Source organism: Perognathus longimembris, chromosome 3 (genome assembly GCF_023159225.1).
Source record: "Perognathus longimembris pacificus isolate PPM17 chromosome 3, ASM2315922v1, whole genome shotgun sequence".
Taxonomy (NCBI): Eukaryota; Metazoa; Chordata; class Mammalia; order Rodentia; family Heteromyidae; genus Perognathus; species Perognathus longimembris.
The window spans coordinates 69,562,797-69,582,065 of NC_063163.1; the positions used below are offsets into that span (position 1 = coordinate 69,562,797).

Sequence of the window (19,269 nt, forward strand, 5' to 3'; positions counted from 1 at the left end):
CCCAGGCAGAGAAGTCCTCATTAGACTCTTATCTCCATGTAACCACTCAAAAACAGAAGTGGTGCTGTGAATCAAGTGGTACAGCACTAGCCTTGAACACAAAGAGGCTCAGGGACAGTGCCCAGGCCCTGAGTTCAAAACCCACAACTGCCTAAAAACATAAAAAAAAAAAAATTCTACCCATAGGCAGGGCTGGTCATAAGTGTATGATGCCTGAGTCCCTTCCAGGGTGTATCTGAGGTTGAAACTGTTTCCCTAGCCCCAGAATTCAAGACTTGCCAAGGCTCCTCAGCACCCATCCTAGGCCCTTCTCCAAGACAGCCAAACCCCAGGGGAATGGCCAGCATTCCTCTCCCTCTCCTTTCCTCCCATGCCCAGATGTGAACGAATGTGACTCCTTCCCCAGGGTGTGTTCTAAGGGGTAGTGCCTTAACACCAAAGGCTCCTTCTGCTGCCAGTGTCCCCAGGGCTTGATGCTGGATGCCTTTGGCTGGCTGTGTGTGGGTGAGTCCTGGAGAGTCTTCCAGGGATGGATCCCCACACACAGGAGGGAGGTGGGAGGGGCACCCCAGAAACCTTTATTCCTTGTCCACCTCCTCCTGATCTTGTGTCAAAACCCACCCCCTTCAGGGCACCCTGAGAGTCTAACTTCCCCCTTTCTGAGGCTCAAAGCAAAGGGTGCCACTTTGTGCCAACCTAGCTACTGAGCTAGTTCCTGCTCTTGTCACCTGCCGGGTGCACCCAGGGTTCACATGGGCACCCTGTAGCCATGGTACCAAGGCTGAGGGGGCACAGAGAGCAAGTGCTTTCATCTCAGGGCATAGATATTTCGCTGAAATGGTTCACACTCAAGTTCCAGGGCTCTGAAGTAATTTTTCAGGGATAAGATTGCTACTTTTGAAAAAGAAGTACTTTAACCAAGCACAGTAGTGCACACCTGTAATCCCAGCACATTGGAGGCTGAGGCAGGAGGATGGCAGGTTTGAGGTCCATCTGACCTACATAATGAACCTAGCAAACATCACCTGTAAAGGCTGAGTGAGTAGATATTTTGGCTCTGGGGGCCATACTGTCTGGGCAAACAATTTATGAACACCAGCAGATGTGGCTGTGTGCCAGTGAAACTTCATTTTTAAAAATAATTTATTTATTAATTAAACAAATTTTTTTTGACAAGGTGTTGTGCAAAAAGGGTACAGTTACATAGGGCAGTACATTTCTTGTGATATCTTACACCCTGTTTTTCTTTCCCTTCCCTAGGTCAGGTAGACATATGTACAATACACAATGTATCAAGAACATATACAGTATCCACGTGGCCTACGCCCAAGAAAATTTGCCTAGGGCTTTAAATGTAATGTCGACATTAGGCAATATGTCGACAATAGTCTTATATGAATGTACATACATAGCTTTTGAGATATTGTATTCCACTGAGAGGTCAATTTTTGATCTTTATATGTTGAGTAGTTGTTTGGTTTTAGTTACATAATGTTGGGTCGCTGACCCAATCCTGTGGAAAATACCATTTGACAAGAAGTTTTTGGTTTCACAGACCTGGTCTCTACTGTCTCCCCGTCACCCCATCTTTTTTTTTTTTAATTTATTTGTTTATTAATTGAACACAATTTTTTTGACAAAGTGTTGTGCAAAAAGGGTACCATTACATAGTAGGGCAATGCGTACATTTCTTGTGATATCTTACGTCCTGTTTTTCTATCTCTCCTCTAGGTCAGGTAGACATATATACAATATACAGTGTATCAAGAACATATACAGTAGCCACGTGGCCACGCCCAAGAAAGTTCACCTAGGGCTTTAAATGTAATGTCAATATTAGACCATATGTCGACAGTAGTCTTATATGAACGTACATACCTAGCTTTTGAGCTATTGTATTCCCCTGAGAGGTCAATTTTCGACCTTTATATGTTGAGTAATTGTTTGGTTTTAGTTACATACTGTTGGGTCGCTGCCCCAATCCTGTGGGGAATACTATTTGACAGCAGTTTTTGGTTTCACAGACCTGGTCTCTACTGTCTCCCCATCACCCCATCTTAACAGTCATATATCAGGGATCATGCCCCTTTGGTGAAACTTCATTTAACAAAACAAAAACAGGTCTCCAGCCCCAATGCTATAACTGGATGAAACTCTGGAGTTGGGGTTGGGGAAGATGAAGATGTGGCTGCTCTCAGGTTGTTCTGTGTTTTGTTTGGCTGGTACTTGAACGCAAGAACTTACTAAGTAGGAGCTCACCACTTGAGCCATGCCCCCATGACCTTTTTGATCTATTTAAAAAAAATACAGGGAGTTGGGAATGTGGCTTAGCTGTGGCATGCTTGCCTACCATGTATGAAGCCCTGGGTTTGATTCCTCAGCACCACATAAGCAGAAAAAGCTAGAAGTAGTGCTGTGGCTCAAAAGGTTGAGTGCTAGCCTTGAGCAAAAAGAAGTCAGGGACAGTGCCTCAGGCCCTGAGCCCCAGGACTAAAATAAAAAAGGTGGGGGGGGGGGGGAGCTTGGAATGTGGCTTAGTGGTAGAGTGGCTTGCCTAGCATACACAAAGACCTGGATTTAAGACCTGGATTTGATTCCTCAGTAGCAGGAAGTGGTCCTGTGGCTTGAGTAAAAGAAGCTCAGGGGCAGTGCCCAGGCCCTGAGTTCAAGCTTAAGGACTTGCAAAAAATAAAAAATAAGGAGCTGGGAATGTGGCCTAGTGGTAGAGTGCTTGCCTAACATGCATGAAGCCCTGGGTTTGATTCCTCAGCACCACAAATACAGAAAAAGCCAGAGGTGGCACTGTGGCTCAAGTGAGTAGAGTTCTAGCCTTGAGTAAAAAGAAGCCAGGGACCTCTCTCTCTCCTTTCTCTCAGGCCATGGATCATCTTGGCCACAGGCCAGCAGTTTGGTAATAAACTTTCTTTCCTGCCTGAAAAAAAAAGAAAAAAAGAAGCCAGGGATAATGCTCAGGCCCTGAATTTAATCCCCAGGACTGGCAAAAAAAGAACAAAACTAACTAAATAAAAAAATAGGGTCTCGCCTTTTCCCCCAGGTTGGCATGAACCACAATCTTGCTATTTAGGCTTTCTGCATAACAAGAATGACAAGCAAACATCATATGCCCAGCTTTTTTTTTTTTTTTGGCTAATATGAGGTGTGAACTTTTTTTGCCTAGTCTGGTCTTGGACAGTAATCTTCCCAATTTCAGCTAGGATTATAGACATGAGCCATTCTGGTAGATTTTTGGTGTTTGGAGTTAGTGTGCATGTGTTTTGCTGTATTGGGAATTAAACCCAGGGTCTTCTTAGTGCCTGGCAAACATTCTACCCTGAGCATCATTTTGAGATTTAATGATTGAGGGGCTTAGAACCATGCCCAGGACTTAGTTAAGTACCCAGGCAATGTGTTGTTGTTATAACATTACTATTACCATTCTACCACTATTACTACTACTATTGGGTGGCACTGGGGGATGACCTCAGATCTCAACAGAGAAAGTCATTTCTTTTCACTCATTGGAGACAAGTTCAGGGGCAAAGGGTGCTGAGTGACAAACCTGCCGCAGTGTGCCAGGGGCCTGCCCCAGCCACCGCTCCTTCTTGCAGACATGAGGCTGGAGCCATGTTTCCTGCAGTGGGACAAAGATGACTGTGGGGTTCCCCTGCCTGGCAAGTACCAGATGTATGTTTGCTGCTGCTCCATTGGGGCATCGTGGGGAGCTGAGTGTGAAGCCTGCCCCGAGCCCAACTCCCCAGAGTTTGCCAGCCTGTGTCCTGGAGGGCCAGGCTTTGCCAGCCAGGACTTCCTACCTGGCCGGCCCTTCTATAAAGGTTGGGCTGGGGAAGGGGAGGCTGGAGAGGGCCTTGCGTGGGAAAGGGGGTTGGGAAGGGATGGGAGTGGGGAGGGCACAGGATGCAGGCAAAGGCCTGTAGGTGGACAGTGAATTTGGAGAAATGTACAAAGTCTCAGGGAGGGCTGGGATTAGGGACATTAGGCTGTGGTTTATCTGACTGTGTTTTATACCCCACCACCATGAACGAGTGTAAGGCCTTCCTAGGGCTCTGTGTGCATGGCACCTGCCACAACTCTGTGGGCAGCTTCCACTGCTCCTGTGCTGAGGGCTTTGCCCTGGACCCTCAGAAGAGGAACTGCACAGGTAGGTGCCCACCTCTGCCACTTGGAGCCTGGGTCAAGCCTGCCAGGAAAGGGGCCCTGAGTCAGATGCAGAGGCATAGCCTATTCTCTTTGGCAGGATTTGAATTCAGGACTTTATGCTTGCTAGGCAGGTGCTCTCCCAATGAACGACACCCTGGCCTGCCTCTTTTGTTCTAGTTATTTTATTTTATTTTTGTTGGTTGTGGGGCTTGGGGGGCCTCTCTGTGCTCAAGGCTAGCACTCTGCCACTTGAGCCACAGCGCCATTTCTGGTTTTCTGGTGCTTAATTGGAGATAAGAGTATCACACTTTCCTGCTTTGGCTGTGGCTTTGAACCACAATCCTCAGATCCCAGCCTCCTGATTAGCTAGATTATAGGCCTGAGCCTCCTACACCTAGTGAGCACCTCATTTTTTGCCCAGGCTTGCCTGGACTATAATCCTATTTGCCCTTGCCATAGCTGGGATGATAGGCATGTGTTGGGATCCAGCCTTTGGAATTGACAGGGGACTTGACGCCCTGCCCCCAAGCCCTAGGGGAATGCAGAAGCAGGCTACGGTTCTCTGGGTCCGGAACCAGAAGAACCGGCTTTGCACCCAGCCCCCAACTCTCGCCAGCCCAGGAGCCTCCCTGTCTCGCCCTGGCTTGGCGCTTTCGAGTGACGTTAGCTCAAGAGGGGATCAGGTGATAGCTCTCAGCCTATCGGCGTCCTGGCCGATCGCCTTCTCTTGCTATCATTTCCCTTTACCCCCGCCTTAATAAATCAGATTGCTCTTGAAGCTTCTCCGAGACTCGTATGCCTGGCTTTCTTTACCGGTAAGGAGGTGGGTAAGCGTTCTCGTTAGGCCGCGCGCACGTGAGGTCAGTGCTGACTCCCCCGCCCCATCCTGGCTACCTGCCGGATGGGTGACCACGAGAGAGGGTGAGAAAGGGAGGGGTGAGAAACGTAGCTGAGCCTTGAACCCCACGCCAGGGAAGGCGACCCGAGCCCAAGCCCACGTGGGTTTGTAACCCACGCGAGGAAGTCCGGCTCCCGACAGACCCTCACGGAATTAGGGTGGAAACCCTGGGACGCGCGGTCCTCCCACCCAGGTCAGAAAGAGGATGGGACAAGTTCAAAGTAGGCGAAGTAATTCGCCCCTTGAAATCCTGAAGTTCACCCTCCAAAACGCGGGGATGAATATCTCAAAACCATGTGCCATGCTTATTTGGCAGGAGCTAAATCTCAGGGTCCCGTGGCTAACTGGAGCCAACCCACTCTCGTAGGAAACTTGGGACTGACTAGAGCGGGAATTACAAGAGGCAGAATGGGGAGGAGAACTCCCACTGCGAGCCATTAAAACTCTCAAGGCTTGCTTCTCCTGGGACCCGGGGGGAGTCCCTGGATTCAGGAGAGGGCAGCCGGAGGGAATTTTGATCCAGGGGGGCCCTAACGCCCCACTCCGAGTGGCCCAGGGACGAACGCACGCTTGCTCCCCGGGACCCCAATCCAGATGCCGCTGCGGCGGCGGCACGCCGCCATCAAGCACAAACGGCCTGGCGGATTTTTTTTTTTTTTTTTTTTGGCCAGTCCTGGGCCTTGGACTCAGGGCCTGAGCACTGTCCCTGGCTTCCTTTTGCTCAAGGCTAGCACTCTGCCACTTGAGCCACAGCGCCACTTCTGGCCATTTTCTGTATATGCGGTGCTGGGGAATCGAACCCAGGGTCTCATGTATACGAGGCAAGCTCTCTTGCCACTAGGCCATATCCCCAGCCCCGGCCTGGCAGATTTTAAATTCAAGAGCCCTTACCCCTTCGTGGGAGTTGCAGGAAACTACAGATTTCCATGAGTTCAGGAGGATGGTTCTTGAGAGGCGGGCCGAACGCACCCTGGGCAGAACATCTGCTTTAGGGCCTGACTTTCAGATTCCCCACCGACCAAGGCAATAAACAGCCTGAGGCCCTCTGCTGGGCAATCCCCATTGTCCCCGAGATGAGGCCAGATACAGTAATCATGATATTTGGAAAGAAGTTCCGATTCTTAATTGATACAGGAGCAGATCGGACCATATTAAAGGAGCTAGTGCCTCCGTGGTGGGACCTAATCCCTGGCCCCCAGATGTCGGGGGTGGGAGGCACAGCTGAAAGTGAAACAACCAGAGACTGGCTCCCTTGGGATGATATGAATGGTGGCAAGGGAGTAGTGCATCCCTTAATCACCAACTCACCAGATAACTTGTTGGGACGAGATATCTTGGGAAAGATTAAGGCTGTGGTCATCACAGGCCAGGACCTGCCAGGTAGCCCTAGTGGCTACTAAAAAGCGCCTCCCTCTGAGGCCTTGGGGCTGGAGGCTCCTAATTCTCCTACAGGGCCTCACCCCCAATCCTAAGGGCCACTGTTCCTACTGTCCCTGCCATTCGATGGCACCCGGGCGCCCCGATTTGGTTGGAACAGTGGCCTATTCCCTCAAACAAATTAGAAAAGTTAAAGGAAATAGTTTTAGAACAACTGTCCCTTGGGCATATTAGACCCTCGCTGAGCCCTTGGAATAGCCCTGTATTTGTTGTACAAAAGGCCTCAGGTAAATGGAGGATGGTACAGCACCTAAGAAAGTCCCCGCAGGCACCCCCTTAAGGGGGCTGCCATGGATCCCCTCTATTCTTCGGGATCTTAATCTTATTATACTTGACATCAAGGACTATTTCTTTTCCATTCCCCTCGACCCCCAGGATTGCGAGAAGTTTGCTTTCTCTGTGCCCTCGGTTAACTACCAGGGGCCTGATCAGAGGTATGAGTAGGTAGTATTACCTCAGGGCATGGTTAATAGTCCTGCCTTCTGCCAACATTATGTGTCACAAGTTCTCCAACCCCTTCAGAACCAGTCAGATATTGTTTTGTTCGTTTACATGGACGATATTATTATTGGATCAGCAGATGTTCAAGTGCTAGACTTGGCCTATAGCAAAGTACAAACACTCCTACAAAGAGGAGGGCTGCGTATAGCCAGTGACAAGGTTCAGAAAGTATACCCCTTTAAGATCTTGGGGGCAGAGCTTAAACTAGACTCTGTGTGCTCCCTTAAGCCCCAGTTATCCTTCCAGCCATCTTATACTCTGGTGGAGATGCAAAGACTGTTAGGGGAAATTAATTGGCTAAGACCCTGGCTTTACCTGCCTACAGAGGAGCTGCTTCTGCTCCATGACTCTTTGAAGGGCAAAGCGCCCACTGATGTTATTACAATAACTCCATCACTTCAAACAGCCTTCCAGAAAATCCAATTGGCCCTAAATAAGGCACAGCTGGCACACTACCAGCCTGAGTGCCCATTTTGCCTTTGGATCCTCCCCGGGTCTGAACTTTCCTCAGCTGCTATTAGTCAGGCGAGCCCCTTCAATGGGTGCACACATCAGTAGGAGGAGCTCCCAGAGTTTATTCCCAGCTAGACCAGCTAGCTGACTTGGTAATTAAGGGCAGGGATACTTTCCTGAGACATTATGGGCGAGATCCCGATGTGCTAACTATTCCCTACCGGTTGTCAGATTTTGAATGGGTCAGAAGGAATAATGCACGTGTGTCCAGTGCCCTGGAGGGCTTTATGGGCAAGGTAGATTGCCACTATGGCACCTCGAGGTGGGTGACCTCATTTTCCAGGCTACAATGGACACCTCCCATGTTTTTCTCTACCAAGCCTCTTGTCAAGGCTGCCAATGTGTTTACAGATGGGGGACGAGCCAGCTCTGCCGTAGTGGTGCGCTCTGCCTCGCCCCCTGCCGGTGGGAAAGAAAACACCCATTACTTTGAAGCCGTCACTGGCTCTGCACAATTTAAAGAATTGTACGCAGTCTCCCTGGCACTGACCCATGTCAAACAGCCAATGAACTTGTTTTCTGATAGTCTGTATGTGGTTAATTTGCTACCCAACCTCGTATGTTCATACATTAAATTAGATGAAAACCCAATCACGCCTCTGATGATCCAAGTCAGGTCTTTGTTAAAAGAGCGGGGTGAGCCTATATTTTTACAGCACCTTCGTGGACACCAAGGATTGCCTGGGGACCTGGCACAAGGTAATCGTATGGCTGACCAGCTGGCCACTAATGGAACCGTTATAGCTCTGGCCATTGTACAACCTCAAAACCTTCAAATGGCCAAAGGACTCCATGAGCGTACTCACTTAAATTGGAGAGGGTTACATCAGAGATTTCCTTCAATTCCTATAAAAGACTTAAAAAAGATTATAAGGACTTGCAAATCGTGTATGCCTTTCGTGCAGGTCCCTCCCCTGCAACCTCCAGGGGTGAACCCAAGAGGTTTGAAACCTAACATAATTTAGCAGACTGATGTAACCCACTACGCTCCTTTTGGAAGGCTAAAATATATATTTATGTCTATTGACACATGCTCTGGCGCGTGTTGAGCCTCTCTGCATATGGGGGAAAGAGCACGGCATGCTGAAAGCCACTTCTTACAATGTTTTGCTATCCTAGGGCTGCCTTTACAGGTGAAAACAGATAATGGACCTTGCTTCACCAGTAAGCCTTTACAGGCATTTTTCCAAATGTGGAATATTAAACATACCACTGGAATACCATACAACCCAAAGGGTCAAGCCATAATTGAGAGGCATAATAAGACCCTGAAGGATCAATTATTAAAACAAAAAGGGGGGGAAAGCCCCCATGACCAGCTGAGGACAGCGATGTTTACATTAAATATTTTAAATTTCTCTAAGGACCAACCTCTGTCGGCTTTCCAGAGACACTGGTCAAGCCAAACACCCTACTTAGAGGTGGAAGTCCGTTGGAAGGATCCCCTTACAGGGGCATGGCGACGTCCAGACCCACTTATCAGTGCCGGAAGGGGCTTCGCTTGCGTTTTCCCAACTGGGGAACCGAATCCAATCTGGATACCTGCTAGAGACGTAAAATATTGTTCATCAGAATGACCACCCAAGGGCACTTGCCCTTGAGGGATGTCTCCCCTTGTTTCCTCTCAGGAAAGCAAAGACCGTGGTGGAATTTTCCATGGAGAAATGGGAAAGCCTGCCTGTACCAGCGGTGGACCCAGTGTCGGCCCTGGTTCTTCCCTGGACCTTGCCTGGCGCCCTTTGGAGTAATGTTTGCTGTGGCAGCATGGCCCACAGCCTTGCACAAGGACCAAAGGGAAATTTTGCACACTGTTGTTCCTCCCTTCGCTCCCCCCTTTGCTGCTTATCTTAGGGGTCCCCATTGGAGGGAAATAGGAGCTAAAGGACTCGGACACCTTAATGTTTTATGATAAATGTTTACAATAAGCAAGGGATTGGCACCTTTCTGCAATGTTTACTATAAAGTGTTTACTAACCTCAGTTGTTAAGTTACCAGCACCTTGGCTGCCAAATCGCCAGGACCTGAACCTGCCTCTACCTCACCATCGAGGGAAGGAAGAGCCATCTGCGCTACCTTGAGTGACACCAGAATGGACCAGGATTCCTCTATTTCCTATGGACTGAGCCTTATAAGAGACCCTCCATTGCTTTGTGCCTGTGTTGTAATTGCTCATGTGTTACAGTTGCTCATGTTTGCATTTGCCTTGTATTACGATTGCTTATGCTCATTTCTGCTTTATGCTCCCATTTACATTATGTTTACATTGCCCTGTGCTAGACACATGGGTCTCTTATATTGTAAGCGATAGGCCAGAACTGTCTAGGTACCAAGTGGCCTTTGGCCTTTTAGCCATATAGGAACCCCATGAGGCTCGTCACTCGACCCCTGGGACCTGCTGCTCACTGAGGTCCGCTGGCATGAGAGAAAATTATCAGGGCTTTCTTTCAAGTGTCAATCCCACTCCCCCCGAGTCCTCTCATCGGGCCCGCCAGCCCGGCAGGAAGGTCAGCCTGAAGAGCTAGGGCGTTAGCTCAAGACGGGTACGACACCCCATGGGGGGGGGTGCAACCTAAGACACGACGCGCTCTCAAGTAGGGCGCCTCCTGCTGATCAAAGAAAAAAAAATAAATGTAAAAGGGGCAGATGTTGGGATCCAGCCTTTGGAATTGACAGGGGACTTGACGCCCTGCCCCCAAGCCCTAGGGGAATGCAGAAGCAGGCTATGGTTCTCTGGGTCTGGAACCAGAAGAACCGGCTTTGCACCCAGCCCCCAACTCTCTCGCCAGCCCAGGCGCCTCCCTGTCTCGCCCTGGCTTGGCGCTTTCGAGTGACGTTAGCTCAAGAGGGGATCAGGTGATAGCTCTCAGCCTATCGGCGTCCTGGCCGATCGCCTTCTCTCGCTATCATTTCCCTTTACCCCCGCCTTAATAAATCAGATTGCTCTTGAAGCTTCTCCGAGACTCGTATGCCTGGCTTTCTTTACCGGTAAGGAGGTGGGTAAGCGTTCTTGTTAGGCTGCGCGCACGTGAGTTCAGTACTGACTCCTCCGCCCCATCCTGCCTACCTGCCGGTCGGGTGACCAGGAGAGAGGGTGAGAAAAGGGGGTGGCGAGAAACGTAGCTGAGCCTTGAACCCCACGCCGGGAGAGGCGACCCGAGCCCGACAGGCATGAACAATGACTTGGGAATCTTGCAGACCGTTCCTCCTCTCCCATTGACCTGGAATTGAGATCTTCCTGATCTCTGCCTCCTGAATTGCTAAGATTACAGGCATGAGCCACTGGCCCAGTGAAGTCTATTCGTTAGGCACCTCTTGTCCTATCCTCCTGTGCTCTATGTGACCTAGGACAGATCATCACACTCTCTGGGCAGCAGGGATCCCACTGTCTCTATGGAGGAACTGGCAATGATGACCTCTGGGGGCCTCCACACCCAGAAACCTCTGGCTAGGGTCAGTATCTGTGTCTTCTTTGCCAGACATCATGTCTATGGAGACCCTGTCCCATAGCTCCTCTTATCTGAAGCCCCCTTGGCCTTTGCTTCCTCATACTGCACACACAAACCCCCAGGTCATGCCCCATGTCCCCACAGACATGGATGAGTGTGTCATCTCCCCTAATCTCTGGCCAAGGCATCTGCATCAACACCCCTGGCAGCTTTGAGTGCAAGTGTTTTCCAGGCTACACAAGTGGCTTCATGCTCATGAAGAACTACATGGGAGAGTGGCCTCCTGGTGGGAGCCCTGGGTGGGAGGGATGGGCATACAGAGGAGGGGGGCATGTTGAACTGCCCTCTAGAAGGGGCACAGTGACTCTGGGTGCCTCAGTGCACTCCCGTTAGGAAAGAGGCCTGGGAGGGGGCTGCATGCTTGGAGCAGCCTGCATAGTGGGTATGGGGCATGTCTCCTAGAGAGCACAGAAGTCTGGGACATGCTGCCATTAAAGAAACATCTGTCCAGGTGTTGGTGACTCACAGTAATAATCCTAGCTACTAAGGAGGCTGAGATCTGAAGATTTAGGTTTGAAACCAGCCAGGGCAGGAAAGTTTGTGAGCCTCATCTCCAATTAACAACCCAACAGCTGGAAGCAGAGCTGTAGCTCAACTGGTATCCTTGAACCAAAAAGCTCAGGGATAGTACCTAGAGGCTCCAAGTTCCACCCCCAATACTGCCACCAAGAGAAGAAGAAAAGGAGGAGGAGGAGGAGGAGGAGGAGGAGGAGGAGGAGGAAACATCTGGCCATGTGCAGGTAGCTCATTCATGCCTGTAATCACAGCTACTCCAGCTGAGATCTAAGAATTGCTCTTTGAAGCTAGCCAGAAGAGCAAAGTCTGTGAGATTCTTATCTTAAATTAGCTATAAAAAATAGCTATAAAAAACAAATAACAACTGTGGTTCAAGTGGTAGAGTACCAGCCTTCAGCTAAAAAGCTAAGGGACTGTACCCAGGCCCTGAGTTCAAGCTCCAGTATTAGCACCATAAATAAGCAAACATCGAGCCAGGTGTGGTAGCACACAGAGTCTCCCAGCTGCTCTGACTTTAGCAGGATTATGGGTGGAGAGCAGCTGAGAGAAGTTTCCAGGAGCCATTTTACCCCATCCTTGGTCTGCATGTCCAATGTACCATCTTTTCTCCAAAACCAGACCTAGATGAGTGTGTGAGGGAGCCACTGCTGTGCCACAAAGGCAGCTGCACCAACACGAGGGGAGCTTCGAATGCTGGTGTCCCCTAGGCTGACAGCCCAGGGCACCACCTGCGAAGGTATGTGTGTTAGTGTGACCATGTGCCTGTCGGGATGTCTGTTGTCTGAGCAAGATGGTGGGCTGGTGTGTCTATGGTTCTCCCTGGGGATAAGCCTGTGTGTGCAATTGAAAAGTGTGCAAGCAGGAGTGAGTATATTTGCATAGGACATAGAGGGTGCATGTGAACATGCCCTAATGTGAGTTTGTGTTCTGTGAGAGGGTATCTATATACTCGTGCATTGTGAGTCTGTGGGAGCATGTGTGTCTACACAAGGGTGTTTACATGTGAGTTGGTATGAGTATGTGCATGTCGGTGAGCATGTACGGGGATGAGTGTGTTTGGGTGACTATCTGTAGGGGAAGGTGTGCTTGCATGGAGTGAGTGTGTTGGTGTATGCATTTGTCAGTGTGTTTATGTGCTTACAGAAGGGAGATGTTTGTGTGTGTTGCTTGGGTTTTTGTTTTGATTTTTTTTAACTTAAAAAATTATTTATTAATTTAACACAAATTTTTTGACAAGGTGTTGTGCAAAAAGGTTACATAGTAGGGCAATGTGTACATTTCTTATGATATCTTACACCCTGTTTTTCTTTCCCTTCCCTAGGTCAAGTAGACATATATACAATACACAATGTATCAAGAACATATACAGTATCCACATGGTCTATGCCCAAGAAAATTCGCCTAGGGCTTTAAATGTAATGTCGACATTAGACAATATGTCGACAGTAGTCTTATATGAACGTACATACATAGCTTTTGAGCTATTGTATTCCACTGAGAGGTCAATTTTTGACCTTTATATGTTGAGTAGTTGTTTGGTTTTAGTTACATAATGTTGGGTCGCTGACCCAATCCTGTGGGAAATACCATTTGACAAGCAGTTTTTGGTTTCACAGACCTGGTCTAAACTGTCTCTCCGTCTCCCTTTCTTAACAGTCATATCAAGGAGATCATGCCCTTTAGATTTCTGTGTTCTAGGCTTGTCTCACTCAACATTATTTGTTCAAGTTCTGACCATTTCCCTGCAAATAACAATATTTCACCATTCCTAATCGCTATGTAGTATTCCATTGTGTATAGGTACCATATTTTTTGAATCCATTCATTTGTGGAGGGGCATCTGGGTTGTTTCCATATTTTGGCTATTGTGAATTGTGCCACGATAAACATGGAAGTACAAATGTCTTTTTGATATCTTGGGACCTGCTGTTCAGGATAGATGCCTAGGAGTGGTATGGCTGGGTCATAGGGTAGGTCTATATTGAACTTTTTGAGAAACCTCCATACTGTTCTCCAAATTAGTTGTACTAATTTTCACTCCCACCAACAATGGAGAAGGGTTCCTCTTTCCCTGCACCCCCTCCAGCATTTGTTGTTGCCTGAGTTCAGAGTATAGGCCATTCTAACTGGAGTGAGGTGGTATCTCAGGGTGTTTTTATTTGCATTTCCTTTACTAGCAGGGATGTTGAGCATTTCCTCATATGTTTCTTTGCCATTTTTATATCTTCTCTTGTGAAGTCTCTCTTTAGCTCCTTTGCCCATTTCCTAATTGGTTTATTGGGCTTGGAGGGGCTTAGTTTTTTGAGTTCTCTGTAGATGACAGATATTAGGCCTTTGTCTGTTGCTGTGCTGGTAAAGATCCTTTCCCAAATGGTTGGCTGTCTTTCTAGTTTGGTGGCTATGTCCTTAGCTGTGCAGAAACTTTTTAATTTGTAGTAGTCCCATTTGTCGAGTCTCTCCCCTATTTGTTGTGCCCCTGGGACTCTATTCAGGAAGTTCCTTCCTGTGCCTATAAGTTCTAGCATCTTTCCTACTCTGTCCTTCAGTAGTTTCAAGGATTCAGGGATCCATTTTGAGTTGATCTTGGTGCGTGGTGATAGGCTTGGGTCTACTTTGAGTTTTCTGCCTATGGCTGCCCAGTTCTCCCAGCACCAGTAGTTAAAGAGACTATGTTTATTCCATTGTATGTCTTTAGCTCCTTTGTCGAGTATCAGTTGGCTGTAAGAGTGCGGTTTTATTTCTGGATCTTCAGTTCTAATCCATTGGTCTTCCGATCTGTTTTTATACCAATACCAGGCTGTTTTTGTTATGATGGCCTTGTAGTAGAGCTTGAAGTCTGGTATTGTGATACCTCCTGCACTGATTTTTTTTTTGCCTAGAATTGCTTTGGCTATTCTAGGTCTCTTGCTGTTCCATATGAATTTATGGATTGCTTTCTCTATTTCAGTGAAGAATGTGACTGGGATTTTGATAGGGATTGCATTGGATTTGTATAACAATTTGGGCAATATGGCCATTTTCACTATATTGATTCTGCCTACCCATGAGCATGGGAGGTCTTTCCATCTCCTTGTGTCTTCTTTGATTTCCCTTATTAGATTTTTATAGTTTTCATTAAATAGGTCTGTCATGTCCTTGGTTAGGTTGATCCCTAGGTACTTTATTCTTTTTTTGGCTACTGTAAATGGAATTGTTTCCATAATTTCCTTTTCTGCTTGTACATTGCTGGTGTACAGAAAAGCTGCTGACTTTTGTGGATTGATTTTTGTATCCTGCTACTTTGCCAAAATGGTTTATTAGGTGTAGGAGTTTGGGTACTGAGTTTTTTGGGTCCTTCAGATATAAGATCATGTCGTCTGCGAATAGGGATAGTTTGATTTCTTCCTTACTGATGTGGATCCCTTTGATGTTCTCCTCTTGTCTTATTGCTATGTCTAGGGATTCCAGCACTATGTTGAAAAGAAGTGGGGAGAGTGGGCATCCTTGTCTTGTTCCTGAGTTTAGGGGGAATGATTTAAGTTTCTCTCCATTTAATATGATGTTAGCAGTTGGTCTGTTGTATATGGCTTTTATTGTTCTGAGGAATGTTCCATCTATTCCTGTTCTCTCCAGAGCTTTTAGTAAGTATGGATGTTGTATTTTGTCAAAGGCTTTTTGGGCATCGACTGAGATAACAATGTGATTCTTTTTTTTTTTTTACTACCAAAAGGATTTTATTTTTGTCACTGACAACATGCATGACATTTCAATTATATGGTTTTGTTGGTTTCTTAAATATTACTTAGGTATGCATTAAAAATATATGTTTACATTTAAGAAATGTGACACAATATAAAAAGTCTTCTATAAACAATTAATTCTCAATATATTTTCCTACTTTGTTTCATACAGAAATAACTTAATCTACAAAATCATAAATATGACCATCAATTCTCATGGCCTACAAGTACAAACAAATTTAGGAGTTTGAGAAAAGTATTCTCTTTGATTGTATCATGCACATGTAGTGCAGTATTTGAAATGGTTATTATCAATAAAACATATCACAAGTTCTATGATTTTCCATCTTGTTTGGCAAAAAAAAAGAATGGTTAAAAGCTGAGATTATTTGTTATTTTTCAGGTAGGTTCTCACTATGTAGTGAAGGCAGCTTCAGACTTGTGATTTTTGTATCTCAGCCTGCTGAGTAAATGGAACTACAGGCTTGTACCACTGTGCCCAGACAAAATAGGATTTCTGTTTTTAAAAACAGAAAAAAGTTATTTAAAAATCAATAGATCTGGGCTGGGAATATGGCCTAGTGGCAAGAGTGATTGCTTCATACACACGAAGCCCTGGGTTCGATTCCTCAGCACCACATATATAGAAAATGGCCAGAAGTGGCGCTGTGGCTCAAGTGGCAGAGTGCTAGCCTTGAGCAAAAATAAGCCAGGGACAGTGGTCAGGCCCTGAGTTCAAGGCCTTGAACTGGCCAAAAAAAAAAAGGTGAAATCAATAAAGCTTACTAAAACCACTTCCATGTATTTGAACAAAGAAACATGCCATGGAAGAAGCAATACTTGTACCATCATTTAAATGGTAGCTAAAAAAGCTAAATAAAAAATAATAATCATGGGGCTGGGAATATGGCCTAGTAGCAAGAGTGCTTGCCTCCTACACATGAAGCTCTAGGTTCAATTCCCCAGCACCACATATATGGAAAACGGCCAGAAGGGGCGTTGTGGCTCAGGTGGCAGAGCACTGGCCTTGAGCAGGAAGAAGCCAGGGACAGTGCTCAGGCCCTGAATCCAAGGCCCAGGACTGGCCAAAAAAATAAATAAAAAAAATAATAATCATATGAAATCCATGTTAACTTTGCAAAACAATTCCACTGAGATTCTGCTACAGGAGCAGAACCAATAATATCTTCAATTTCCTAGAAAAAAATTTTTTGGCAGGGGGCTCGGAATATGGCCTAGTGGCAAGAGTGCTTGCCTCCTACACATGAAGCTCTCGGGTTCGATTCCCCAGCACCACATATATGGAAAACGGCCATAAGGGGTGCTGTGGCTCAGGTGGCAGAGTGCTAGCCTTGAGCGGGGGGGGGGGGGGGGGGGGGGGGGAGGGGAAAGCCAGGGACAGTGCTCAGGCCCTGAGTCCAAGGCCCAGGACTGGCCAAAAAAAAAAAAAAAAAGAAAAAAAATTTAAACCATCCTCTGCTGAATTTAAACTTAAAGGGTAAAAATGACAACACAGAAAATTATTCTAGAAAACCATACTTAAATTCCTGATACACACTTTATTATTTTTTTAATGACTTCAAACTTCCTTTAGGAAATATCATATAACTGCTAAACATATCACCTATATAGTGATTTGTTAAATAACTACTCAAGATTTATTAGGTAAACATTCCAATTACCTTTCTAACAATAAAAATAAAAGGAATTTTGCATATTGGATATTTTTTACTTAATACATAATTCTGTAGGCCTTTGTAGAGTATAAAACTTGGAAAGAAAAATATCTCCAACTAATATTCTCATTCATTTTATTTAATTTATATATTTATATATTTTTTTGGCCAGTCCTAGGCCGTGAACTCAGGGCCTGAGCACTGTCCCTGGCTTCTTTTTTGCTCAAGGCTAGCACTCTGCCACTTGAGCCACAGCGCCACTTCTGGCCATTTTCTGTATGTGTGGTGCTGAGGAATCGAACCCAGGGCCTCATGTATACGAGGCAAGCACTCTTGCCACTAGGCCATATCCCCAGCCCTTCTCATTCATTTTAAATGATTCAAATTGCAAATACTAAGTGAAACACTTATATTGCTTCTAAAAATCTAAGTGTCTAGACGTTTTATACTTTGCTCAATGCAAAAATGATCTGATTCACACTATTATCAACTGTTTATAAAACTAAATACTCTCTGTTTAATTACAGATGATAAGAAATGTCTTCTATGCTCTGTTTTTTAAAAACAAGACTGGCTAACACATAAAGCGTCTAAATCAAGGGGCTGGGGATATGGCCTAGTGGCAAGAGAGCTTGCCTCGTATACCTGAGGCCCTAGGTTTAATTCCCCAGCACCACTTATACAGACAACGGCCAGAAGTGGCGCTGTGGCTCAAGTGGCAGAGTGCTAGCCTTGAGCAAAAGGAAGCCAGGGACAGTGCTCAGGCCCTGAGTCCAAGGCCCAGGACTGGCAAAAAAAAAAAAAAAAAAAAAAAAGAGTCTAAATCAAAACTCACAAGAGGTGGCTGAAATCATGTCACCTTTCAGCTTGACAAAACATAAACCCAGTTATTATGCATAAACAATTCAACATTAAAGTTTATAATGGAAACGTCAACAAGTCGTAACTACTACACATTACTAGAGATGGGTTCCACTATACTTCAAACAGGCACAGCAGATGTGCACATCTGATAGACAGATTGCTTAGAAAATTAAATCTATCAGAGCTATAAATAAGGAATACATAAATATGAACATAGCAATGCCAAAGCAGAGAGACCATTAAAACAAGTTAATAAGATGTGATATGAACACATATGATAGTTCATCATGTAAGCAACTTTCCAATGATTTATAAAGCTATGGTTCTATAATTCCTTTAAGAAGGAAAAAAATTGCTACACAGCTTCATGTAGTAATCTAACTGGACATTCTTGACTACATTGTAATCTTCAAATTATCTTCAAGAACTGAAATCTCATCAGAATTTCTCCAGAAAATCAGCTTGTCATATTTTCAGTAGCCTTGAGTGCTTGCGAAGTTCTTGAATAACCGATGATAAGGCTTCTGGGTTAATTCCTTGTTCACAAAGCCGTACACAAATAGACGAGGTTTCCATATCTAAGCCAGTATTCAAAATTCTTCAAATCCCAAGAAGAACGTACATGGTATCCCTCACTGCGTTCAGGTTCACCGCTGCTGCCGCCCCGGCACCACTGCCTCTCGCCATGGCCAAGGCCGAGGAAGAACAATGTGATTCTTGATTTTAGTTCTGTTTATGTGGTAAATTACATTGATTGATTTACAGATGTTGAACCATCCTTGTGACTGTGGGATGAAGCCTACTTGGTCATGATGTGTTGGGGATTATTATGGCCTTGGGAAGGCTGCCCTTCCGCCAGCTTTGGGACAATGGAAGTCCCTCCCACCTTCTGGCCTCCACCCCTTGGGAGGTGAACACGTGCGTGCCACCATGATGGAGTTGTCCCGCCCACAAAGGGAAGTTTCGTGATGTCACTTGATGAACGTGATCCTTAGCCTATGACTGGCCCTTTGGCCAGCCCCCTTTCTTTCCCGCCATTACTTCTATATAAGTGCCCTTCCATATTAAAGTCTTTGAGACGCTTCCCACCACCGCAGCGTGTCCCTGATGCCTTCCTTTTCGCCTCTGCCCTTGGTAACATGTGAGGGGACTGGGGGGAGGGGAGGCTTCAGCAACCTTTCCTCAACTTAGCGCTTGCCCATGTGAGCACGCCTTTGGCCTTCCGCTGGCGGGGGGCCAGGCTGAGTGCTCTTTCACAGAGTTTGTGGTTACCATTCTCCCCGTGGGGGGAGAAAGGGGTTGTCCAAACCCCCAACAATGATGAATAATTTTCTTGATCAGTTTCTGGATCCTGTTAGCTAATATTTTATTGAGGAGCTTTGTGTCTGTGTTCATGAGTGATATTGGTCTGTAGTTCTCTTTTTTTGTTGGGTCTTTGCCTGGTTTGGGAATGAGTATGATATTAGCTTCATAGAATGAGT

General features: G+C 46.3%; 1 protein-coding gene and 1 pseudogene across 1 annotated transcript in view; one reads left to right on the plus strand and one right to left on the minus strand.

The window, feature by feature from the left end:
* The window catches only part of Fbn3 (fibrillin 3), a 108,858-nt gene that overhangs the window by 42,527 nt on the left and 47,062 nt on the right, over nucleotides 1-19,269 (plus strand). Inside the window, 6 exon segments of the mRNA XM_048340645.1 lie at nucleotides 379-504; nucleotides 3,609-3,832; nucleotides 4,033-4,159; nucleotides 11,098-11,128; nucleotides 11,130-11,239; nucleotides 12,148-12,287. Coding sequence (XP_048196602.1) covers nucleotides 379-504; nucleotides 3,609-3,832; nucleotides 4,033-4,159; nucleotides 11,098-11,128; nucleotides 11,130-11,239; nucleotides 12,148-12,287 — 758 coding nt within the window.
* Nucleotides 17,862-18,475, minus strand: LOC125347937 (annotated as a pseudogene).